Here is a 25,811-nt window from a genome sequence, read left to right as displayed (position 1 = left end):
GTAAAGCCTGAAATAGTAAGATCTGCAGACATCCCAACAGCAGCATTCAGGTAATGTTGGATATGGACACAGATTAATACTTTAAAGAGTATTATTATTCATTATTTTATATTTTTCTTGTTGTCCAAAAAATCCTATAACATTTTTTTTCAATACTTCCATACCCTGCTTTGGCACTCAGCCCCAAGTTCATCTATTCCCACTGAAAATGTCAGTCTAAAAAAAGTCACAAATACAAAAAAGTATTTAAAAAGTTTAAATTAAAAAAGGAGCAAAGTCATTTCCTAAAACAGCATGGTCCCATTGTTTTCCTCAAAGGTTAATCAGGCTGGAGGAATGATGCATTGTGTTGGGGACTATTCTCAGCCTAAGATTAATACACATTTAATGACTCAAAATAAACTACAATGCCCAGGTTCATCATGATGGAGAAACATTTCCTCTTGAGCAACAGTGCGCCTCATTAATGTGTTTTTCATAGTTTTTGGAAAACAATGGAGGCCTATGGCACGGGAATAAAACTAGTTTACAGTCTATCAGGTTTACAGAGAGAATATATAAGAAAAATATATAGAATATTGCCAGACTTATTCTTTAAACTAGGTCAATTTGAGATTGATCAAAAAAGAGAATCTGTGTTTTGAAAAAGACTACTAAATAACAACATTATACTTATTCTTGAAACTTTCACTCAATGTATTTTAACACCATGACACATTTTAGCCTAAATATTTTAATACTTTAATTAGGCCAAAAAATATATTTGAGTCAAATTAACATCCAAAGGATTTTAGCTGACTTTATTCTATAGTGATTGTCGAGGGGCCTTCATTATGGAGGAAAATTAAGAACAGCAGGACACTGGATCACGTGACATCAAGGTTAGTTACAGTGAATCTGACCCTTTTCAAGGCTGCTTGGCTCCTCAGGGTGTGCTTTTTGCTTTGTTTGCTCCATAATGGACAAACAGGAAGAGCACTACCTCATCTTTCTTTGCATACTGTTTAAAAAAAATGCTTTTAATGTAAGCTACACAGTTATGTGAAAAATGCAAGATAAATCCCTTCTAATTTGTTGTGTTTGAGCATCTATTAATTTCTCCATCCCGCCTCCCACTGTTTCTACAGCAGATATGCTACAGGGCTTCAGAGAGAGGGAGAGAGAAAACAAGGGGATTTACAGCAGCATCAAGTCAAGAGAACAGGGGTGAAAATAACTCCAAAGACCTTTCTGTGCATGAGAGTTTCCCATCTGTCACAGAGAGTCACCGGTATTCAGCCGCATTATATCATGCCATTGTACTGCTAGGCAGTCAACACATTCTCTATATTATCTGGTTATCAAATGCACTAATCTGTTGGTTTGATCCCTGGACAGAGCTGGTTGGAAGCAGCATCCTGTGCCTTTAACCAAAAGATGCAGCTGACTGAACCCATTTTGCATTAACCCTTCACTCCACTCCACCTCCTCCCACTCCACTCCACTCTACTCCACTCCACTCCTTTCCCTCTTCCCCCTATTTTCCCTTCTCTTAGCCCCAACCGTGGCTGTCATCAGAATGCAGGGGCTGTCTGGAGGACCACACACAGAGTAATTATTAATAACAGAATATGACAAGTGAACATCCCTCCTGAATGCTGAGAGATGCCAGTGGAGACTGGAGATGACCAGCCAGGATCTCACTCTGGACGCTGGAAGAGGCTCCGCTTTTCCGCTGAAGCCATTTGCATCAGGGTCATGAGAATATACAGGTCCCATCCTGCTAATCATATCCTTCCACGCTGAGATGCCCTTTGCATAAGACTGCGTGTTCATAAATAGAGATTTTAGATTTCCCACTCTCTCAGACACGGTTTCAAACGATGCTCTGGCGGGTGTTATACTCACTGGGGGTTGCTCATGTTGAGGTCTTGTTGCTGCAAATAGACGTCCACACAAAATGACCCCAAGTGTGAAATGTGATTTCACCACTGCAGAGACCTGGCTCATACCACACCTATAGAAAATATGTAAGAACAGTGTGATTACTACGAACAAAGGAAAACATGAAGCAAATCATGGGCAAACTCCATCTGCTGAGAAAGATTGTGAGATATAATTGGGAGCTTAAGAGCAGCTTTTTTTTGCCAACTGCTGTTTCCAAGGTCAAGGATGAACATTTAATCTAAAAATCATGAAATATATACATAGTTATGCAGTATAACACAAATGCATGCACAATGACCAATGAAGTATCAATGCCTATGCTTTTCATGAAGGCACCCTGTCCTAACTTCAGCTTTAGCTATGCTCTGTTCAACTATTTTCCTGGAGAGCACTAAACTGTAATGGATTTTAAATCTCCTCCAATATACGCTCCGCTCCGTGAATCAGGGACTGAGGAACATCACACCTCTTGCATAGCAAGTATAGCAGCATGCTAACTCTTTGTGCTACAGAATAGAGAGCCATTGATGTTCAAGTCCGTTCAGTGAAAGCCCACTCCAGCTGCTTTGCAGGGAACAGACACGAGCAGACAGGGAAATCTGAAACGCATAACTGCTTAATACGTAACGTCCATTAATACAACAAAAAACAAGCCAGTTCTCAGTGTTGCAAAGTAAAAGTAACACTGTAATCAGCTGTCAACAATAGATTTGTGATTGCATGCCAATATATTTGCATCATTGTTCACACATTTGTGATTTACACAATATTTCATGGATTCACAGTAGCGTGTGTGACACACACACAGCCACAGTGAAAACCTTCATACATGGAGAGGTGAGGAGTCAGCATTCACAGCCGCAGCAGACCACAGCAGAGTAATGTAGTGAAGCACAGCAGATTAAATGCTACTCAGGATAAATCAACCCAGGTCATCCAAGGGCTGAGAATGACACTGTTTTGCTGCAGGACCGAAAACATTTGATCTTTTGCATGATAACAAAATAAATATGAATCTGGCCAAAACAGCCAAAACACTTAACAAGGTGCTTAACTTTCTGTAAGGAGAACAGAAAGGCAAGTGGCATCAAAGATTGTTTCTGGATGTAATTTACAGGAGAGCAAAGTATTTCTGGATATGATTAAACCATAGTATCAGGGAGATTGAACTTCACAATCAGCATAATGAGCTGCCACTTATTACTATAGTACGGTCTACAGTAAGGGATTCATCAGCGGAGGTGGCTGTCCACAAAGACAGCAATTTATACTATTCCATTTCATAAAAAACAAGCACTGTAGGCCATCTCTTTCCAGGCTTTCTACATGACCCCTAATCAAAATGTGTTTGCAATCATTTCCCACCTAGTAACTACATTGACAGTTATGGTGCTGTAATATTTTCCCACTGTGCTTAGAGGCCAAACAGTCTCATTCTTGTTCAAAAGCAACACAAATGCAATCAACTACCCAGCGTGCATTAAAATCAACCGTGACTCGAAAAAGAAGCACAAAAGACACACTAACCTCGTATGTTTTCTACATTGTGTTAAGTGTGGTCGTGACTCCTTCGCCCTCGCAGTGATGCTGGTAATATCTCCCCTCTCGGCGATGATGATGATCAGTGTGAGAGAAGCTCGGCTCTTGCTGTGTGTAGGTTGCGATTCCCCTTAAATTTGCGTTGGCCAAGCACCCGTATCGCCTCTCAGAAGACAGTGCACGACGAAAACACCTCCTCCGGACTGAAAGCAGCATTCTTCAGCGGAGACGACGACGGCTGTCACTGAATCAGGAAGATAACCACATCTTCGGAGGGGGGCATAATGTGCTTGTAGGGCTTCCCCCACAATCACACCAGGGACTCCATGTGCCCGATAATAATAAGAAGAGGTTCACTAGCGGGAGCTGTCCAGGTGCTGAAAACGGGATTTCCAGGGGCTACAGATGTGTGACGAGCAGCGCTGTGCACGCGGAAGACACCGGGCTAGATCTACACACACAGTAATATCAAATATAGCATATAAGTAGTCTACATTCCTATTAAGCCACAAGAGCCTGCAGACATCCCCCTTTCTAAGCCACCCTATAAGCGTCGCCGGTGAAAAACACTCTCGCTTCACTTCACTTGAGATTCAGTTCCTCGCGATAACAACCCATCCGCACGAAAAGGAGAAAAAAACAAATCACTAATACTCATACAGTGACCTCAAGTATTTCTGTGGTGTGTTGATGAGCAAGTCTGCTGTAACGTAATGTATCTGGATGCAGCGTCACTGCCGTAGTGACAGTTATTTGAGTTCTTAAAAATGTAGCGCAGGAATTAGGCCCTGAAAACGCATGAAATAAAGGAGAATCGGATAAAAGAAATGGCAACAACATATCGGCCTTGTCATTGTTTTCAATAAATATGCTATCACTTTCGGATAAAGAACCATTATACAGGGGCTTATAAGATGTGCCTTGTGTGTGTGTGTGTGTGTGTGTGTGTGTGTGTGTGTGCGTGCGTGTGTATATCCATCAAACACTAAACAGAAATGTCCTCAAAATAAATGTTGCATCTCCACATGTTTCCTGATTGAGGTCTGTTGAGTATAACCTGTGAAAGGCCTATCCTGTTGCACTATAACTCAAAACAACACACTTTCTTAATAAGACCACAACAGTGGTGGAAAGTAATTAAGTAAATTTACTCAAGTACATACTTAAGAATAGACGTATTCCATTTTAATGCGAAGCTTTCACTTTACTTTACTACATTTATGTAAGAGCTATTGTTACTATTTTTTAAAATTAAGATTGTACATACAAAACATGATTGGTCAAAATATGATCTATTGTTACTGATTAAATACCAAATGCATATGAAGTAGTTAAAATTTGCTCCACCATGACCAAAGACAACATTTAATCTAACACTGGAACGCAGTGAACAATTAAAAATGACTAGTTGATGAGTCAACTAACGGTTCCTCGTACAACAGTAATGATCTGTCTGAAGGTAGTGTTTTTAGATTACTAAAAAGTTCCCACGATGCCATTCATGCCGTCTTTGCATACCAATCAGTTGTTTCTCACCAAACCCAAACACGATGAGCTCACATGCCCAACAGGTGATTTGCTCAGTCATCCTCGTATGATGTGACTAAACCTACAAGATCAAAAACTAACCATAATGTACTGAGTGTTAATCTGATGTCAGATATCAACATTGTCTATAGTTCTATTGCTCTCATGACATTAAATTACACCATTTATCACACACTAACACATTACCTACAATCAGGTAGTATCCTGACATTTAGTGTGACATCCGCAATGTGGACAAACTGCAATCACAACATTCTTTTAGGCGAAGGGAGGAACACACCCACATGACAACGTGCATGGTGAAACAAAAAGCAGTTAGGAGGTATTGTGAAGCGTCACTATGACTCACCTCTGTAACCTGCTCCAACTACAAAAGCTGAGATTTCACAAGCTGGTAAGGACAGATTTTTGATTAATTTCAGTCAAGATGATGATACATTCCTCTGACAAAGCAACGTTAGTTCATGACGTCTTTCAGATTTAAGAAACGGTTTATATACAAGACAGCTTTGTTTTCACTATTGCATCTGAAACTTCTGGTTATGCCATGCTTTTGTCAGTGGAGAGATTACTCGTCAGTGGTGAGAGATTACTTCCTTTTCTCAAACACTAACGTTTCTTCCGTTCGCAGGAAACAGCAAAAGAAATGATGGCAGGTAATAACAAAAACTGATCAGAAGAAACTTTAAGAAGCAATTATTCAGCCATGTTAAAACCATCGTTCCTGAAATATTGTTATACTATCTGTAGAACATGGAGTCCTTTGTGATGGGCAGGAAGCCACCTATTGTATGAACGGAGGGACGTGCTATAACATACTTTCCATGAATACACTCTCCTGTGTGTAAGTAAAAAGAAAATCTATTTTCAATTGTCCTTGATATAAAGAGTCTTTAGGAACCATTCACTTTTATGTTGGAATTTCTGTTGATGTCACAAAATGGCGATATTGCTGACACATTTTCTTGTATCTTAAACCAGGTGCAATGAAAATTTCAGAGGCAGCCGATGTGAGCAGTTCCAGCTCTCCAGCTATAACACCAAAACAACAGAAGCAGGGTTAATTGCAGCCGTGGTCATCGTTGTCCTCCTAATCTTAATGATGCTGGCAGTTGTTATCTACTACATACGCAGGTAAATACATTATGGATTGAGGATTACCAAACGTTTTCAAGGCGTCTAAAAATAAAATCAGGATGTGTTGAGTGTTTTATGTGATACTTGGCAGAATGTATTCTTTGAAAGCCAATAACCATTACTTTTGTCCACACGTAGGATGTTGAAAGCCAAGCAACAGAGCCAACAGAACAATCAGCCAGAGTATTGGAGAGTAAAACCCAGGGTATGATCTGTCTTCTGATGTACATTGGTTTCTCTTTTGGCTGGAGTGGGAGGGTGGACTGGGTGGGATGATGAAATAAGTCTCAGAGATGAGTGTCACTTGCCTGACTTGAGTGTGACTCAAGACCAACAGGCAGGAGGAAAACTGTTTGTTTGCCATTAACCTTGAAAGCGTAAGCGCAGTATTTTTCACTTTATTTCCCCCATGTTTTGTGTCTAAGTGACCAATGGGGACAACATTCAAATTGGTCCAGTATTGAGCTGTAATGCAAGGGGCAACTGCTTACTGTCAATCAACGTCTACTAAAAGTTCTTGCTTTTTCCAGTGACATGTTTAGATTGTTATTATAACCCTAACAACATTATGGAGAGGACCCTACAGAGGTTTTCTGTATCCTTTGCTTAATCCTGTCACTTTGTTAGTGTGTGTCTTGCTCAGAAGAGTCTCGTTCTGTCATGTTGCGTGGCAAAAAATAAGCATTAACATTCAGCTATGACATCAAACTCAGCTACGCTTTCTGTACTCCAACCCAACAAAGTCAGACAACACCGGTGTCCCTCGGCACTCTAAATTGACAGTGAGCAGTTGCCGAGAGATTACATTACAGCCCGTTTTGCGACTGGTGTCTGCAGCGTTATCCCTCAGTACCGGACCAATTGAAAATAAATGGTGTCCCCATTAGTTACTGAGACACAAGAACATGGGAGTCAAAGTTGAAAAATACCGACGTTGTCCTTTAACTTAGTCAAGAGCTGATAAACGCCTCATGAGATTTCTTGAGTCCATGCTGTTCGCTACAGAAAGGTGTCATTTATTTACACACAATCAAGAACTGAGAGTGGGTGGGAATTGAATCACACTTTGCACAGCAGCCTTTTTAACACAGCTATGAAGTTGGCGCCGGTGTTAATCATTTTAAATCACATTTCAATCTATGTGCTTTGCCTGAAATGTAGAAAGCATAGTTGGGCGTTGTAATATTATATGAAATATTATTCTAAATATTGGACTTGAAATATTGAATTATGAAATAAGCCCTTGTATCAATTAATGAATATGCTCAATATACTATTAAATATATAACACATAGTTTGTGTTAATATATGCATTGAACCCTCTTGAAAGATTTGACTGTGTGATTTCTGGTGATGCACACACACACACGCAATTGAATACTATTCATTTCTAACCTCAACCTTTAGCCTGCTCTTAACCTAGTCCTAAATTGTATCTTAACCCTCAGCCATAATTGCCCCTTGAAGCAGCAGTCAAGGTGACCTCACTTTAAATAAATGTCTTTACTCAGCAGTTTTAACACTCAAACTGGCGCTCACAAAGCTGGACACACACACACACACACACACACTACACACTACAGACACATACACTGTGTGGGAGTCTGCATAATTAGTGTATCCCAAGCCATTCATCAGTCCTATAGATCTAAATACATGGGCACAGAAGATCCCAGGAGTCTTATAATGAAAATGGTGGCATCAAATCGGCTTTATTTCAGTGAGGTTACAAGATAATTAAAACTTGTTGGACTGCAAAGTGTGTGAGACTTTCCCTTTGGCTGGACTTCAAGTATTCTCCAACAGTTGTAACTGTAGGTGAAAAAAACAAAAAAGTGGACTGCCAAAACCTTTAGTTATTCCATGAACTATCAACAATCAGGCATCACAATCTGGAATTGTTCTTGTTTCTTTAAATTCAAAGACAATGTCAGGATTGCACTTGTGGTTGAAGTAAATATTACGACTCAAAAGTTAGCTGAGCAGTAAATATATTGTTAAAATGTCACCCTATTGATTATTGATAGAACAGCAGTATTAGGTAAACACACAGCAGGGTTTTCCCAAAAGCATGTTGTGTTGCTATGAGGAAATATCTGTTCAGGGTGAGCCTTACAGGTCACTCTAAGGGATGTAGAGACTTGAAGGTGTACCTTGATGCTTTAAAAAGCAACTAACCTCTTTCCATTGTATATGAAATGTTTTATTTCTCTCAAATGCAAAATTGTATTACAATATTGTTGTGTTAGATTTTTTTTAAAAGGTCGAGATGAATGAAGGCACTGATGCCATAAGTCAGTGGCTTCTTTTTGTGCTAAGAGTTGTGGTAAATTGCTTCCACCTAGTGGCAGAATGTAAGTGTTGCAATGGAAAGTAAGTTGAGTTCACTTTGCAAATAGCTTCATCACAATTTTATGGTTTCATGGTTGATCTGAAATACTTCTCAGTAAAATATAGAAATCCCACTTCTGTAAATAACTTCCTCTTATAGGCTTCTAGCTTTGTCAAACTCATGTGCAATTTTCAGTGCTGTGCTGTTGAGTCCAACTGACTGCATGTTAGTGATGATGGTGACCACCACTCCCCGAGGGAGGAGGGGGGTCTGTCCTTGATTCTCATCCATCTCCTCACTGGGTAACACCAGGAGGACACTGCTAGCCCCCACAGCGCCTCCTGTGTGTGACACATAGTGTCTACGCTTCCTGCACTGCCCATATTTCTGGAGTTTCTCCACCACCAGCCAGCCTTGGGCATACAGTCCATCCTTGTCCCAGCTTGCCTCTGTCCTGTCAACTGGAGACCAAAGATCTATGGCAGTTTGGGGTTTGAGAAAGCCAGGGAGAAAGCCCTCAGTGTCCTGCAGGTGGGCCACCTGGTAGCTGTAGAGCAGAGCGTGACCGAACAGCAGCAGGTCACCCACTGTGGAGAGGAAGCCGCCTCCTGCCCACTTGTAGGAGTTGTCTACATATGGGCAGTTCACCACACGTCCCCTCTTGTTGAGGTGGTAGAATCTGTGGAGGAGCATCAACAAAGAAATTGTGTGTTTTTAAAAAAAATCACGTTGTGCACTCATGAAACAAAACTAACATGAGTATTTAAAACAACCTCAAATTAATAACTAAAATCTCAACAAAATTAGATATCTGATACATTTCAGCATCCTGATTGCATCCGGCACAGCCTAAAATGCTGCAGCGGGTATCGGAGAGTACGCGAGGCGATGCACCCGTCACATCATTCATCAGCTCTATAACACTAAAAAGGAACAACAACCACCATGTCACCCACACATTCTGCACGTGTCAAACTCCCAAAAGAGATTAAAAAGCTTGTCAGCTCCAGAAAGAAGTATCACTGTGTCTGAAATCCATGATGATGTAGCGAATGAGTGAACCATTCTTCTTTCTCATCACTGCTGAAAATTGCACATGCGCAGTACAAATCGCGCAGGGGCTAGCGGAGTATGTAACATTAACCAGAACTAGCAACATGTTAGCATTATGGCAATATTTTACACTGGAAGATCTGTCGAAATAGATAATAAAATAATGAATTCTCTGTATCTATTCGTTCATGTTTCACAAAAGGTTTAACATGAGCCAGGACATTCAGCAATGATATTAATCATATCCCATCCATCCAGGTTTAGTTGTATACAGCTGTACTCATTTGTGACATTCTGTCACAGCAAATTGGACATTGAGTGACATTAATGTCATTATATATTACCTGGAGCGGTGGTAAACAATAGGGTCATTCTCATCGGGTACAGTATTAAGCATTCCCAGCTCATGGAACATGTTCATCATGACATTCAGGAAGTGCTGTCCAGCAGCTCGCTCCACAGCAGCACTGAGCAGGGTAAAGGCGTGCGTGGAGTACAGAAAAGTGGTCCCTGCAAGTAGTAAAAATAAATAAAAGAAAGAGTCAATCTTACTCATCAATTAATTGACATTGTATCATATTTGAATGATTTAGCAAGCAGATTTACCAGGTTTGAAAATGAGTGGGTCGTCCTTGAAGAGGTCCAAGGCCTGAGTGACACTTTCAAAGTTGTCCTTCAAGTAGTATTCCTCATGCTCAAACTCTTTTTTCTTCTCCCGAGTGGCTTCTTTGCCTTTGGGGTTTTGTTCTGATGCAGGTTTGTCTCTGTTTTCAGATGAGCTCTTTTCATCTTCTTTCTTCCCTGGCTTAAAGAGACGCTTGGCCTTCTCCTTGGACTCCTTCACTTTCTTTGCATCCTTCTCATAATGCCGTATACCACTCAGGTGGGACAGAATCATACGAGGGGTTATTGTGACCTGCAATGAATGACGTGCATGTGAGCTGAACGGTAGAATATTATTCCGGATAAGAAGAAAACTCTTGACATTTTGTTCAAGAAACTTACATCCTGTCCATTAAATTGTTTCTGGGGAAATTCTGGGACATATTTCTGGACAGGGACATCAAGTTCTAGTTTCCCCTCCTCACACAGCCGTGCCGCCGCTGCAGATGTGAGCGGTTTACTGATGCTGGCGATCCGCATCACTGTTTCTGGGCTACACGGAACGCGATTCTCCAAATCAGCATAACCGAGCCCTGAATTACGGGAAGATTTTAAATGCACCATATATGAATGTCAATGTGTTTTTAGAGGATTCCATGTATTGCACATTTAAAACCATGTATTGTGAAAGCCCACTGTCAATTAATTTGTTATACATTTCAGTATAAAAATTAAAAAACACAAGTTGACAACTGGAAGGGATCACTTGGGGTCCAATGAACTTGGACAGAGGCTGGATGCAGGAAGCAAGGGGCAAGGACTCAGGATGCGCCATGGATTGTGGAAATCTGGATCGTGGTCCATGCCTACTAATTATTCATACATTTCTGTCATATTCATTAAATGTGTCGTAACTCTGTAATGCTGTTCATCTGTACACATGACATATATTGCATCTGTCCATCCTGATAGAGGGATCCTCCTCTGTTGCTCTCCTGAAGGTTTCGTTTCCTTTTCCCCAGTGAAAGGGTTTTTCTATTTTTTTGGGGAGTTTTTCCTGATCCGATGTGAGGTCCTGGGACAGGGATGTCGTATGTGTACAGATTGTAAAGCCCTTGATTTTGGGCTATACAAAATAAACTGAATTGAATTGAACTTGTGTTCCTATAGGCAAACAGAGCTCAGGCTTAACAACTTTTTGTTTTGTTTTGTTAACAATTTATTTGGCTGACTTGGTAGGCACCAACCTTCACTCCAGACTTCAGCCCCATCCACAGAGACCCCCACCACCAGCCCGGGAGCCCCGACCTCGGTCTGAATGACAATAGACCAGAACACACACTGAAGTGATGCAGGTGACACTGAGCGTAGGCGGAGCCTACAAGGAGAAAGGAAAGGGCCCTCAAAGCGAGCACTTACCTGAACGCTTACCTGTATTCTCTCCACGAGGTCCCTGCTAACTCGTATGGCATCGCTGTATCGATCCGTCCTCTGTGCTTCTTCGACTTGATCATCACAGGAACTGCTGGCTGTGTCATCGCGATATTTCAGTCCGAGAGCGATAGCGATCCCCGCAGCAACGCCACATATCCAAATCCTGGACGTTGACCTGTATTTAAAAAACCCTGCGTTTGACCCTCCGACATATCGTATTTGCTGCTGAATAAAAACACTCGGCTTATCGAACTGCTGCTGCTTGGCTCGCGCTGCGCCTCGCGACGTCAACAGAGGAGGCGCGCGCGCTGTTAGGAGGGTACATTTGGCACAAAGGCGATTTGGCAAAAACAATCGTGACATTGTTGAATGTGCTGCTTCTCTTGTCTGCTTTTCTCGATCCCTGACTCTTGTTGCTGTTGTTGTTGTTGTTGTTGTTTTTCTTCTTCTTCTGTTTTTTACGGCGGTTGGCGTACTTGTTGGTACATTACCGCCACCTTCTGCTCCGGATCAGCCAATATTCGTACACTCTTTCCCCCAAAGCAAACCAATCAGAAGAAATCACATACACAAAATAAAATACCACACATACTACGTTAACCTATATTTTATCCTCCATGTTTTACACTCCATACTATAAATCCTAGCATTTGAAAAGCACCCTTGTACCATATCCCTGCATTTCCATCACATCATATTTCCACACACACATATATATATATATATATATATATATATATATATATATATATATATATATATATATATATATATATATAACCTGTGCTCCCTCACCCATGCTGAGTACTCCTTTTAATGTGCATTCATGCACCACTAATTCCCTCAGATTATTCCTCGTCATCTCTGTCTGCATCGCATATCCACTACAACTCAAAACTAAATGCTCTACTGACTCCTCTTGTCCACATCCCTCACTCAACCCTGTCAGTCTGATGTTTTTTGTTTTTAAAAAAAATCAGTATCAGTGTTTTGTTTAGCGCTCAATGGTCCAACTGTAAAACTGTCAACATTGTTTCCTCTTTCCGGTTCAAACTACTGACCCTTATAACTGTGACACTCTTTTGAATAAGATATAAAAGTCCCCCTTTCTCACCTTCTTTTTGTCATATTCGGTTTATTTTTTCCCAAATAATACACTTGGCCTCTGCTTTCCTGATACTAATTTGCATATCTAGATTTATTTTCTTTAAATCCCTCTTTGTCAACTCCTCCCTCCTCCCTCTACTTCCCTACATGCGCTGGAACCCACAGGAGTTTAACCTGACTTCCCTGGTTAGTTATTCTTGTGGCTGACTGAAGGACTTCATACAGTAAATCTTGACGCCTGTTTGAATGAAAATACCTTAAACTTGCTGGGCTGTGGATAAGTCGGAGCACATCAACACCTTTTCATATCTATATTTTTCCACCCATCGTAGTGCAACCAGCACTGACAGCATCTCCACTGTGTAAACCCCTAGATTATCAGATGTCCTGTTGATTCCTCTTCCTTTAGCTGGTATTGCCACCCCACTCCTGTCTCAGGTTTCTTAGCACCATCCTTGTAAATCAGTGTGAAATCCCTATACTCTTTCAGTACATGAATGCACAAAATCCACTTTTCCTTTCCTTTTGACCTCTAACAAATACCAGTCGATATCAGGCCTCACAAGCTCCATGGAGCTGGGTAAACTATTTAGCAATGTCAATCTCCCAGACACTCATGATCTTCACTCCTTTTCAGCCCAATAGTTTGCATCCTCTTTAAATCCTGCAGCATTTCTCCCTGCAGGACGGTTGTTAGCAATGTTTTATATGCATGAATCACATCAACTTTCCCAATAAGAGATTTGGCTGCTGAGCCAATAAGATATATTACCGTAATCCAACACCGATTTGATCAAGGCCACATACATCGTTTTCAATGAGGAACAACTTGCTTCCCATTCCCTAGCAGTCACACATCTAATCACATGCATTTCTTTTTTCCTCATTTTTCCTGAGATGGTCTGCCCATGTCAAACATGAGTCAAAAAGAACTCCCAGAAATGTCTTACCCATATTAACTTTACCCCATCCTTAATTTATTGTCTGCTGAAAATAAAGTTTTATTTTCCTTGGCATTGCATCAGGTTTGATTCAATCACCCACAAATATATAAAGGCTATTAATTTAGATAATCCCTAGATAGACAAAAGGCTATATATACACACACATCACAAGAAACCTTTCAAAACGTGCTTTTAATTTTAATAATTTTTACATTTCAGATATAATAAACACTTGAGACATCTACATTAATACAATGCTAAAACAATGCACAGCCAGATGACTGAAGTCATAGTTCATAGACAAGATGAACAAATGTTGAACCGTGGTTTTAAATAATCAAAATATACTGTAATGTATTAGCATTTTCTGTTATTGCTTAACAATACAGTAGCACCAGTATACATGATGACAGTTTATACTATAACTTTTAAGGAACGCTTCTGGGAGGAGGGCATATATATATATATATATATATATATATTTAAACATAATTTGTCTTACAGAATTCAGGTTCAACATTTCTCCATGTTGTCCTTCTATGTGCATAATCTAGATGGAATGGAACGTACCAGATCGCTTCAACGCAGTAGAAAACAATCTTACAAATGTTACTTTACCAAATGAAAAAAAAATATCTCAAGGATTGCAAAAAGGCAGACATCGTTATAAGATTAAAACTGGCTTGCAAAAAACAATATTGTTTCTCAGTTTAGGCTTCAAAGGGAATGGTTAAGCTGTATTTCCCCTTATCTTTGCTCCTTGGTCACGTTCCGCTGAAGGCAGGACGGTGAAATAGGAAATGCATTTGGTCGTTTCATCTCCACCATGGGCAAGGTATGAGAAGAGGGGTTTATCTAAGCAAGGTGCATGTACAAAAAGCCAAAACCACAGTGCGTGTGAGGTCAGACCGTGCCTTCACAAATTATTCAGTTCCATTAGAGTCTGGTCCAGCATCTGGTGCATATCGAGGTTCTCTTCCTTCGCTTGTGACAGTTTCTCTGTTAGAACATCAAATGGAGAAGTTATAATCTCACACAAGCAAGCACAAGTGAGTGGTTAGCCTGCATTAATAATCAAGCTGGCTGCATCACTCAGGTCAGTCACGAAAACGGTTTACCTACACTTCATGGACAGAAAACAAGAGCAACACATTGAGTAAACAAGGTCATATTATGATGTGCAAGCCACCATGCAAACAGGTTACAAACACAACAATCCATAAAAAAAATATTGTATTATATCATAATACTAGATTGCAGGACTATACATTATACATTTGAGTTAATCCCTGATTTTTACCAAACGTCAACTACACAGCAACACAGATTTCAAGCAGTGCGGGCATCGTACATGGACAATGCAAACGGAAGAACTTTGGATCTTGCTCTGGATCAGATTGTCACAAACAAACACGGAAAACATTCACACAATTTAGTCCTCATTCAAGGCCACGCGCAGTTCGTTAGTGAGAAGGCGGTTTGTCTGAAGTTGATGGTGGAGGCGATCTTTGCAGTCAGAAAGCAAGTAGAAAAAACAGAGAGAGGACAGGAAATCAGAGGAAAAGAGAAAAGGCCTGTTGACACCTACCTTCTCCAGAACAGGCCATCGGTTACTTTTTTTAATCTTTATAAAAACACACGGATAGTATCTGAATAGCCATTAAATAACATAATCAAACAGTGTTTTGATGTTCTGGTTTTTGAGAGGGTGTTTTGTGTGTAGAGTGAAAACACAGGCGCAAATTGAGCCGGACAAGGTGAAAAGGTCAAATGGCGCCTTTAAATGTTAAGATAATGTGGGGGAAATCAAATGCTAAACTACATGTGTATCTGACATTTGGTCATACCATCCTCTATCAAGTGCATCTTATCATCTGCTAAAATATGGCTGATCAATATCCAAACTGATCAACCAGTTTGTTGTGGGCTGACAACGTAATCTCAAAAACACCAGAAAATTGCTTATTTCTGCTTCTCGCTCTGGAGTTACGGGTGACAACTTAAATAAAAAACAGAAAAAACTCAGAATATGTGATTGTTTTTTTATTCAAATATATGACAGGATACCGTGTAGCATACAAAGGCCATGTCTAATAATCACCGATAGCAGTTTACTCCAATTTTTCCAGCAACCAGATGAGGCTCAACAAATCTTACATACTGTTCTGTACTCCACCATAACAACCTTTACTCTTCTACTTCACCACAATCCCGATAACAATCCAACACTAATTCCCTACACTTCTAAAGTCTTCCACTCTGCTCCTCCTGTCACAGTACTACATGTTGAAAATCAGAGAAGACAACTTGGCTCAGCTTTCAGTCAAGTACCTGTAGTTGTTCTAGGTTTCTGTGCTCATGACACCACTGAGATATTGCTCATATCAGGTTGACAGAACAATATTTGAAGAAAAGAACAAGAACAAAGAAAAGCTGGGTGAAGCTCAACTACTGGCTTGTTGAGATGCGGGGAAAAAAAAGGAAGATAAGAACTTAAAATCAAGGCTACTTGTTTTGTTTTTTCAGCCACTTGAAAATAAATAAATTAAAAAGAAAAAAAAGGACAGAGTAAAGAGATACAGCTTGCATAGAAGGAAGGACGTTTATTTTTTTTTACACAATGCAGAAAGATGCTAAGAGTCTGTACAAGTGATGAGATGCAATTAACTTCGACATGAGGATGAAAACATGAGGAAAGGAAAGCAAAGACAGAGAGGGATGGGAAAATTGAGAGATGGCTGGAGAGAGCGGACAGATGCCGCTCAGCCGGCAGGAGGCGTCTTTGATGAGGTGTGAAATATTTATCTGCGTGGGAGAGAAGAAGTACAGTGAACCAGGGGGTCGGGCGGGGGACCTACGGGAATTTGAGATGCGCACCACAATCCACCAGAACCACAGGAGTCACGGCACGGCACTACACAACCAGACTTCACAATGGCAGGGCATTGTGAAGGACAGCACACACTAGCAAACACAATCTGGAGGTCGGACCAACTCCTTCCTCAGATTTACATCAAGACCTTTCTGGTAACACACAAGGAGCACCGCTTTACCAGGTGGATACTGTGCGCTTTGTCCACCTCCCACAGAAATGTTGGGGGACAACACTAAGTTAGCAAAACTGGGGACTCAATGACAGTGAAGGTAAACTGTGAAAGTTAACCTTCAACGGGTGCAACGACGGAACAAAAAAGGGGATCTCGCAACACTCAGGGGGCCTTTCTTCTGGACAGAAGTAGACCATGTTAGTAGAAGAGGAAAGACGAAACACTCATAACCTTGAGTTAGAATCGGATTCATTGAAACAAATTCAATAGACAACTTCCATGCATTGCCAGAATGTCAAAATATCTTGTGAAAATATTTAGTATTTAGAAATGAATTTATAAAAAAAGAAATGCATAGACTGACAAAATCAGCAATGCATAATATTACTCAAGTCCAGTTTACAGTATTCTTCAAACATCAATGATACAAAAGGGCATCCAGTATCATAGCCACACTAATAAAGTGTGCCGCGTAAACCAGAGAGAGTTGTTATTATTGCTTGTGGACTTCAAATACCACAAGGTCTGTTTTAAGACATTCGACTTTAAGACTATAAAAACATAGCTGCATAGCCATTTTTAAGTGTAGGGACAGATACAAGGGTTGGATGTACTTGTTATAACGGCGAAAAAGAAATATAAGGGAGGGGATGAAGGTGAGGTAGCTGGTGTACAGGAAAACAGAGGTGCAGGGAAAGAGAGGGGGGCGGCGGAACAAGCAGGCGCAGCAAGTTGACAATTACATGGAAGTCATGTCGTTGAGGGCGTGGTCCAGCTCCTCGCTGATGGCCTTGTACTTCAGTTTCTGGGCATACAACTCATCTATTGGTTGGCCAGGGGTGCAGGGGGAGGGGCAGGTGGGGGCGAAGGTGAAGGAACACATGGCAAGGAGGTGAAGGGTGAAGCATCCAGAATATTGACGAGAGAGAGAAAGATAGGAAGAGGTGACAGAAAAAAATAATTGAAAACAGGAGAAAAAAGGGAAAACAAAAGTTACACCAGAAAATGATGGAAGTGCAACAAAAGGTCAGGAAATCCCTCAGTGCCATTAAGAAATGAACCATATCCTTCACTCAGCCTTCAGCATGACTCCTTGAACACTAAGTCAACATGTAGGCCTGATACCTCTGATATGAATCAAAGCCACCTTGAGACTGAAAAACAAATAAACTAAACTTAATAGAAAAAGAAAAGAGCCATAATGGCATTAAGAGGGAAGCGGAAATAGAGTTCAAGAGCAAAGCAAATAATAGGCTAAAGAGATTTTTTTTTTTAACCATTTCAAAATAACCAGAAAAGCATTCTGGAGTGAGGGACAAACAAATCATACCTTCCAAGTCATCAATGGTCTTCTCAAGCTTGGCTACTGATCTCTCAGCAAACTCAGCACGAGTCTCAGCCTGTGTTACAGAGACAGAAGTAAGAGTAAGTCCAACACTCAAAGTGTGATATAGCACCTATGACGTGTATAGATTATCCCGGAGTCAGCCTGCGACCCCCGCTAAGGCCTTGTGAAACTCTACCTCCTTCAGCTTGTCAGTGAGGACCTTGATCTCCTCCTCGTATTTGTCCTCCTTCTGGGAGTACTGTGGGACAAAAACAATGACAGGTGTCAAACATGTGGGCATGGAGTCAAACTCTGAATGTTCTGGTGCATGCAAACACATTTCTATAATTTTTTTACAGATGTGAATGATTACGAAATAAAACTGAAATGAAGACATTCGGCTCCCCAAGGCTCCTCTGCTCCCAATCCACCCAGTCTAACTGGGAGCTGAGGGGTTTGACAGCATGCACTTGGCCAGATGGCTGCACTTACCTTCTCAGCCTGGGCCTCCAGTGACTTCAGGTTGTTGGTCACAGTTTTCAACTCTTCCTCAAGCTCAGAGCATTTGCTGGTGTTTTAGATGAGGGGAGGAAGTTGTGAAGGATAAGAAGGAGGGGGTAGAGGAAAAGGAGGGGAGCGAGGATGGACCGAACCAGAGGTGGACACAAACCAGGAAGAAAGAGGGAGAGGAAACAAGATAAATAAGAACTACAGGGATGGAACAGGGAGGGAACCCCAAGTACCTTAAAAGTGACTTAACAGTGCAGGATTGTGAGAATAGAAATGTGAATCTTGTAATCACACAAAGAGTAGTGCGTTGAAATTCAATTGTTAATTTGGTTAAAAGTATTTCCGCATCTAAATATCATGCTTTCTCTTAAATGTGAGGTGTTATTCTTGCACAGTCTCTGCCATGTTAGAGACGCGAAAGAGTCTAACGACCCCGAATATAAGAGCATAAAAGAGGAAAAAGAACAAGTGCAGCAAGCAAAGCAGAGGGGACACTTAACAGCATGAATGGCAGTTGGAGGAGCCATTCAAAGATGTGTGTTAGTTGTTGTTTGTAGTACCTTTGTGACTGAGGAGTTTAGTGATTTCATGCTTTGCTCCAAAACCCTGAGCTCATCGTCCGCTCTCCGAGCCCGTCTGTTTATGGGTGCGCCGTACGTGTGCAAGCCAAAACCATTCAAACCACAGAGAGCATGCAAATAATGAACACATACAGTATGAACACAGAGCACACTGTTCAAATAGAAACAAGTCTTATACTTAGTATTAGTGCTCAAAGCTCAACTGTTAAAATGCCAGTGCCCGTGCACATGTAAGTGCAGCTTTAGTGCATGTGAAGGTGAAATATCTTACCCCTCATTCAGCTCAGCGCGCTCCTCTGTACGCTCCAGGTCACCCTCAATGATGACCAGCTTACGGGCCACCTTTAGGTGTAGCACAATAAAGTGTTACAAAGCAACAAATGACTTACACAACTAGGGTGTGTTTCAGGTTCTTCCCTAAAAGTGTAGCCCTCTAATATTTTAAAACTACACTTGTCATTAAGAATTCATAAGCATGGCATAAACTTATAACGAATGTTTATAACACACTAATGCACAGTATTTGTCAACAACTATAACTTATTCTAGGAAGACACATTTCATAAAATTACAACTATTTGTAATGGAGTACCTTTTACTTGAGTGAAAGTACCAATACAGCTCTGTAAAAAATGCTCCATTGAAAATGTTACTTCAGTAAAAGTGTAATAGTATAATCAGGAAAATGTACTTAAAGTATCAAAAAGGTAAAAGTACTCAATAGTCTCTCAATTGAATATCATCAACTCATCAATTAACAAACTCGTTTCAGCTCTAATTGTATATGTATGTAGTGAAGGAGAAAGTAATGTAAAAATGAATATACTCAAATGTGTACTTAGGTACTGTACTTGAGTAAATATATTTAGTTAAATTCCACCACGGATTACGATTGTGTTTTACTATGTTATCATACACCAGCCACCACGAATGGGTGTCCACAGGTGTTATAGTTGTTGGTAAATGCATTAATACATTCTTATATGTGCTTATATTATAGTATTTATAAATAATGTATTACATGCTTATAAAAAGGTTTATGTAAAACAAAGGGTTATCTCATACTTTTAAGAAAAGAACCCATGTGAATGGTGATTTTGGAGTAAAACTTCAAAGGTTTTGTCATAATTGGGTAAAATGCATCCTTATTAAACCAAAAAACACATAAAAAGTAGGATCCAATTCAAAGATTAAGATATTATTAAACAAATATCTTAGAAATCAACCTATTATCAATACAGGTAACATATCTGTCACCCAACTACTGGTTGCAGTAAATGAGTAACTGTGTGTTTGATGCTGCAGAAGTCTTTTGGGGTGACAGCCAGTGGCTGAAAAACTCGCCTCCTCATATTTGCGGTCAGCCTCCTCAGCGATGTGCTTAGCCTCCTTCAGCTGGATCTCCTGCAGCTCCATCTTCTCCTCGTCCTTCATGGCCCTGTTCTCAATGACCTTCATGCCTCTGTGTGAGAGAACAAACATATCAAGAGATGTTAGAGATCCGCAGCCTTTAGTCTCTCCGAGGACACACAGGTCTACTGCACAGTAGTGGTGGCTGGTAAATCTTTAATATGTCATTCCAAAGTGAACGGCTAACTGCTTTCTGACAGGAAAAAGTGATAAAATACAGAATTTGGGGATGTTAAGAAATAAGTGCACTATCTGACACAGCTAGTGTGAGCTGCGTGGCATCCGGCTCTGCAGCACAGAGGCTCTGCTTGTACCCCATACGGAGAGACAGAAACACAGCTCGCCACCTGGTCTCTGCAGCGAGAGGGCGAGATCAGAGGTCTGAGTTGATGCTGCTCATGAGAACCCACCTCTCGCTCTCATCAGCTGCCTTCTCAGCCTCCTCCAGCTTGGTCAGGGCAGTTGCCAGACGCTCCTGAGCGCGATCCAACTCCTCCTCAACCAGCTGGATACGTCTGTTAAGTGAAGCGACATCTGACTCAGCCTAGGGAGAGAAGAGGAGCAAGCAAGGAGAAAGTTTAGAGGTCGACATCTTTCACAGACTACCTGAAAATTACGCTAGCACATCCGTACAAGTCAGCCCAAAGAATGAACAGTAGGTGGTGGATTGTTTTTGTTTTGTCTTATGCCAGGTGGGTGACTGTAATCACCGTTTCTGTATGCAACCTGTTGGGAAAAGCCTTCCTTGTACCAGTGCTCCTAATTGACTATTTATAATGACAGAAGGTTGAATGCCCTGCCTCATTACTAGACCCCTGAGAGAACATTAACTAGGCTCAAGTCACAGCGAAACAATTAAACTGCACATGACAGCTCTCATGGCACACATTTACAAGGAGGAGACTCCCTGGATTCATATAGATTCAATTGGTAACACGATCTGGTATCTTCAGAGAAAAGTCACTATGCATTAATAGGGACTTGGAAAAGAGCAGACCTTTCCTATGATGATTCAAACATGGAGCGTTACTTCTGCTTTATGACGTCTGTTCAGCAGGTTTGAGACTAGCTCTGAGAGCAGGCAGCAGCTACCAGTGGTTTGACTGGTTCCCGTCTGAGTGAGCAGTGGTGGACCAAAGTGCATCTCAGGTTGTGAAGTAACAAGGGAGTACTAATAACCTATAAACTGAAGCAATGCTTCTAACTCCCTTTAAAACACCTCACGGGTGATTAACATAAAGCCTGAGATAGGCTCAGACTGCATAAGCCGCTGCAGAAAGATTTATTTCCCGTCTAGATAACCGCCGCTATGTGAACACGAAGGGAAACCACTCGTTTGTAGCTACCTATTGCCCTTATAAGGGCAAGTCAAAGAGCGGACCACCACCTGAAATGTTGCCACACATTATATTGTAACTTCCTGGTTGCTGAACAGCATGTATTCAAATGTTCAACCTGCGGTCGGTGTGCCTGCAGAGCAGAATGAACGGAAGTTATTGGAAAGCAGGTTGAAGAGGAGCGGTAGCAGCAAAGTGCACCAAAAGGAGATGTACTGGGAGACGAGTCACCGCACCAATGCAACGCACTGGTTCCCCCAGTGATATGCATTGGGCGCCGGTGGCCTAACGTTACCAATTAGAAGCGCTTAGCCGAGAGCAGCAGGCTATCAAACCGTCGGTGGAGTCGGCTACTGTGGTGGCGGCTCTGCGTGGAGCCGTGTAGAGCTCAGCGAGCAGCGCCGTAAGAGACACAAATCCCGCTATGTCACAGTGTCGCCTTTAATCCAGCGGTACACATATTCACAGGGAAGGCTACACGAGGAGGACGCGTAATATTGTTAATGAGCTGCACCTGTCTGGCTGCACGCGCGGTAAAAGAAGAAGTAGAAGCTTACTTGTTCCCTGGCTTTCTTCTCCGCAAGCAACTCCTTCTGTAATGTCTCGGCTTTTTCTTCAGCACCGTTGGCCTGATCTTGTAAAAATTTGATCTTTCGTTTGACTGCCTCGAGCGATGCAGCTCCGGCCATTGTTTGGTCTACAACTATGTTTTTTGGTGGGTTTTTTTAAAGGCTGCGCTCAGAGCTGCAGCACAATTGTCAGGGCTCGAGATGACGTCCTTGATTGTGCCGAAAGCTGCGTGAAGACAAGCTGAGCGGTGCGCAGGCTTTCTGGAGACGCTCCTTGCGATGCCTGTCATTTGTCCAGGAAGTACTACTCATTTCAAAATAGATCTGAAAATTAACTATTTGTAATGCTTGTGCAAAGCTTTTTACTGTGGAGTTATTCCGGATTTCCCCATAAAATAATCAAATGTGAAATTGAATTGATGCAAAGTAACAATGCATTTTTAGTGACAAGAACACACCCAGCCAATACACTGTAATTAGCCCGCTTGTAGCTATCTAACAGACCACAGCGCCATCTGCTGGTCAACTGTGAGTAGTACATATGGCAGTAAAATACTTCCGCCGACTACAGGCCAAATCAGTAATCACAGACTACGTTTTAAACTTTGCAAATATCACAGAAAACCCTTCAAGTATATGAAAGGGGGAAATCAAGGCTAGAAAACACTAAGTAGTTAAACTCGTTTGAGCACGGCAGCCATACTTAAACCTCCCTATAGAAATATTAAGTAAAAACCACAGCCTTATATGTGCCAACAGGAAAAGAAACAGCATCAAGTATGACAGGGCAGGCTACAATTCACTCGACGATACAGTAGTCACTAATGCCTAACTCCCTGGAGGAATCCAATTAAAGGATTTTTTTTTACAACGGGTTATCCTGGAGGCCACTTATAAACCACACTACAAATTGATTCCCCTGATTGACGGCTGCGTCAGACAGTCACAGTAACTCGGGCATTCACGGGATTCTTTGTCGTGAAAAACAGTTTCTGAGGACCTGAAGTGTATTTTCTCCAAAGCATGTGGCGACCTTTTAACATGTATACATGTAAATGATTGACATCATTTAGTTGTCATGTATTCATCCGAAGGGAATATATTTTAAACCATTCATTTCTTCACAGCGTTTCCCCCCTGTGGTTAGCACAGAGCACAGCCCGCAGTATGAGCTCTATCTTGACCATATAAAGAAGTGGGCTATATTTATCCAGGCGCTTGCTCCCTGCGCTCTTTGGACCACTGCGCACCAGGCCACGCTACTGCTCACTCTGAAAAACACTTATTCCGCCTAAGACCTGTCAGACTGAACACACCAAGGCCTAAAACACATAGACAATATAGGATATACATGTTATGAGTTGTCCTATGGATTGATTTGATTTTAAATACATAATGAGTGTTGCAGTCACACAGCCAATCTGACTTTCTTTGGGCAGACTTGAGTACGTGATTGTGCATTTGGCCCTTTAACATAAAGCGATAGTTCAATGAAAAGTCCATTTGGACTATGATGCTCAAATGTGAATGAGCATCAGGTGTCGCTGCCCCCCAGTCCCGGTGAAGAGTGAAGGTGTGAAGAAGCGTGGTGTAGGAATGGTGCCATTGTGAACCCCTTTCTTACTTACATCTGCGGCTTTCTTCTCAGCCAGCTCAAGTTTCTCCTGGGCGTCTTTAAGAGCCTCGGAGTACTTGTCCAACTCATCCTCAGTTCCCTTCAGCTTCTTCTGCAGAGCTAACAAATCGTCCTCAAGCTGAGGTGAGTTTCAGTGCCCAAACGGTTTCAGAGGTGATCAGCGAAGAGTTGCGTGAACGCGCACAGGCGCAAGAGCGCGTACAGAGAGACAAACAGGACAGGACGGGAGAGGACAGGAGAAGGGGAAAGAGAGAAGAAAAGTTAGGGAATATAGGCTCATGCACGTCCGGATCAGATACCTTGGTGGCGACCTCCTCAGCGGTCAGCATCTTTTCCTCAGCAGTTTGGAACTCCTCAAACACTTTATCTCTTTCGTCTTCAGTAATGCGCAATTTCTTTTCCAACTCTCTTATATCGTCCTCTAACTATACATGCATATAAACAAAACATCATGAAGTTAAACACAATGTGAACATTAACATGCGATTATTGAATTTATTATCAAACATATTTCTCTCAAATTTACATTTTCTAAATGATCAACATCCTTTTCTAGACTATATTTAAATCACCAAAACTGTTGAGAGGAGGATTTATAGCATCCACAAATTCAAGAAGGATGGACTATTCTTAATTTAATCCTTATTTGGGTTTATCCATGGAAGTAATTAGTCCGTATTTAGGAGGCGATCCATTTAAAGGACCGCTGCTTTACACTGCTACTTGTATTCCTGCTTTTTTCTATGGATTTTGGGGATTTTCCACCAAAGAAAAACACATCAGCCGACCTGTTTGCTTCTGTCCTCTGCTGCTTTCTTGTCTCCCTCAGCCTGCTCAGCTCTGTCCAAGGCATTCTCCTTGTCGAGCTTGAGCATCTGCATCTTCTTCTTGATGGCGTCCATGGCTGCTTATTGCTGTTCGGCACCAACAAAACGTCCAAATGAAAACCAAGAAGGGAGTGGGAGAGCGTTTAGGGCGTCTGTGCCGAACTGAACACGAAGCTGGAGTACAGGCCCTGCCTGACTGTACCCTGTCAAATATGTACTTTCAAGGGGGGGTGACTGGATTCCTTTGGACATCCAATACTTTTTCGGAGGGGGCGTGTGTGGGTGCCCGGGCGTTTTTTTAAGGCTCTGCTCTGCGATTCGTTGCTCCCGAACATTTGACTTTTGATACGCCTTTATATGGGGTGTGATGGACAAGCAGGCAGCTCCCACGGAAAGGCTTCCTAATGGTAATGTTACAGAAGCCATTTAATGCATGGAGAAGATGCAGATGAAGCTTCCTGGATGAGCACATCGTTTGTTGTCTCACTGTGGCAACACATTTAAAGGCAGAATGTGGTATTTGTATCTTTATTGAGTGTTTTTTAATTCCCAGAGGAGTATTAAGGAAATCTGGGATTCTGTTTGCTGTCCATGGACATTATCTTCACATGTATTCTCTTGTTTATCTGTGTTTTGTCCTGTTACAGGCTGAGTGGTACCCCAAGCAGCTGCTATAACAGTGTTACCAGGTTTTGTCAACTTGCAGCCACTGATGTGTGTGTGTGTGTGTGTGTGTGTGTGTGTGTGTGTGTGTGTGTGTGTGTGTGTGTGTGTAAATGTGGTAGCTCAAGCCAAGTGTGCTGATTTAGAGGAGATGCCTTTGATAAACCCAGCAAGCTCTAGGGGCATTGTCCACAGTCTGGGGAAGTGTTTACCTGATAATGTATCAGCTATCCTCGCTGTAAACTGTTGATGTGTCATTTGACTGGTGGCACAGCGTCCAG

The 25,811-nt window shown here is 41.6% G+C and overlaps 3 protein-coding genes across 17 annotated transcripts; 1 reads left to right on the top strand and 2 right to left on the bottom strand.

Moving 5' to 3' along the window:
* Positions 1 to 5,353: 5,353 nt before the first annotated feature.
* Positions 5,354 to 7,061, top strand: LOC117732009 (OMEGA-stichotoxin-Shd4a-like). The gene is made up of 5 exons (XM_034534611.1): positions 5,354 to 5,407; positions 5,645 to 5,669; positions 5,764 to 5,857; positions 5,995 to 6,147; positions 6,289 to 7,061. Exons 1-5 carry the CDS (start codon positions 5,354 to 5,356, stop codon positions 6,359 to 6,361), a joined length of 399 nt encoding a protein of 132 aa, XP_034390502.1. The 3' UTR covers positions 6,362 to 7,061.
* A 770-nt stretch (positions 7,062 to 7,831) lies between these two features.
* Positions 7,832 to 12,105, bottom strand: lactb (lactamase, beta). 3 transcript variants are annotated; one of them, XM_034535613.1, is made up of 6 exons: positions 11,558 to 12,105; positions 11,386 to 11,452; positions 10,541 to 10,731; positions 10,142 to 10,451; positions 9,880 to 10,045; positions 7,832 to 9,161 (listed from the first exon to the last, which is right to left on the bottom strand). In XM_034535613.1, exons 1-6 carry the CDS (start codon positions 11,933 to 11,935, stop codon positions 8,636 to 8,638), a joined length of 1,638 nt encoding a protein of 545 aa, XP_034391504.1. In that variant the 5' UTR covers positions 11,936 to 12,105; the 3' UTR covers positions 7,832 to 8,635. The 3 variants fall into 3 exon arrangements, with proteins under 3 accessions (XP_034391504.1, XP_034391505.1, XP_034391503.1); XM_034535614.1 differs by having other exon boundaries at positions 11,570 to 12,105; XM_034535612.1 differs by having other exon boundaries at positions 11,386 to 12,105.
* A 1,691-nt stretch (positions 12,106 to 13,796) lies between these two features.
* Positions 13,797 to 25,086, bottom strand: tpm1 (tropomyosin 1 (alpha)). 13 transcript variants are annotated; one of them, XM_034534727.1, is made up of 10 exons: positions 24,829 to 25,081; positions 24,340 to 24,465; positions 24,033 to 24,158; positions 20,909 to 21,042; positions 20,433 to 20,550; positions 19,360 to 19,430; positions 18,490 to 18,565; positions 18,194 to 18,256; positions 18,001 to 18,070; positions 13,797 to 14,622 (listed from the first exon to the last, which is right to left on the bottom strand). In XM_034534727.1, the coding sequence occupies exons 1-10, from the start codon at positions 24,940 to 24,942 to the stop codon at positions 14,540 to 14,542; spliced, it is 981 nt and encodes a 326-aa protein (XP_034390618.1). In that variant the 5' UTR covers positions 24,943 to 25,081; the 3' UTR covers positions 13,797 to 14,539. The 13 variants fall into 13 exon arrangements, with proteins under 13 accessions (XP_034390618.1, XP_034390615.1, XP_034390613.1 ...); XM_034534724.1 differs by lacking the exons at positions 18,490 to 18,565; positions 24,340 to 24,465 and adding an exon at positions 19,068 to 19,143; XM_034534722.1 differs by lacking the exon at positions 24,340 to 24,465 and having other exon boundaries at positions 24,829 to 25,080.
* Positions 25,087 to 25,811: the final 725 nt, after the last annotated feature.

This window comes from Cyclopterus lumpus, chromosome 6 (genome assembly GCF_009769545.1).
Source record: "Cyclopterus lumpus isolate fCycLum1 chromosome 6, fCycLum1.pri, whole genome shotgun sequence".
In the NCBI taxonomy this organism is placed as follows: Eukaryota; Metazoa; Chordata; class Actinopteri; order Perciformes; family Cyclopteridae; genus Cyclopterus; species Cyclopterus lumpus.
Note: the sequence above shows the minus strand (reverse complement) of the source record. Positions and strands in the feature narration are given on the sequence as shown.

What these genes read in the sequence shown, in the direction of transcription:
- LOC117732009 (XM_034534611.1), top strand. Translation starts at nt 5,354, where the DNA reads ATGACTCACCTCTGTAACCTGCTCCAACTACAAAAGCTGAGATTTCAC. An exon ending in ATGAATACACTCTCCTGTGT is followed by an intron (nt 5,858 to 5,994) that starts GTAAGTAAAAAG and finishes ATCTTAAACCAG; the next exon opens with GTGCAATGAAAATTTCAGAG. An exon ending in GTTATCTACTACATACGCAG is followed by an intron (nt 6,148 to 6,288) that starts GTAAATACATTA and finishes GTCCACACGTAG; the next exon opens with GATGTTGAAAGCCAAGCAAC.
- lactb (XM_034535612.1), bottom strand. Translation starts at nt 11,935, where the DNA reads ATGTCACGATTGTTTTTGCCAAATCGCCTTTGTGCCAAATGTACCCTC. An exon ending in GGCTGAAGTCTGGAGTGAAG is followed by an intron (nt 10,732 to 11,385) that starts GTTGGTGCCTAC and finishes CCCGTAATTCAG; the next exon opens with GGCTCGGTTATGCTGATTTG. An exon ending in AACAATTTAATGGACAGGAT is followed by an intron (nt 10,452 to 10,540) that starts GTAAGTTTCTTG and finishes CATTCATTGCAG; the next exon opens with GTCACAATAACCCCTCGTAT.
- tpm1 (XM_034534727.1), bottom strand. Translation starts at nt 24,942, where the DNA reads ATGGACGCCATCAAGAAGAAGATGCAGATGCTCAAGCTCGACAAGGAG. An exon ending in TGGAGGCCCAGGCTGAGAAG is followed by an intron (nt 18,257 to 18,489) that starts GTAAGTGCAGCC and finishes TTTGTCCCACAG; the next exon opens with TACTCCCAGAAGGAGGACAA. An exon ending in TCACTGACAAGCTGAAGGAG is followed by an intron (nt 18,071 to 18,193) that starts GTAGAGTTTCAC and finishes TCTGTAACACAG; the next exon opens with GCTGAGACTCGTGCTGAGTT.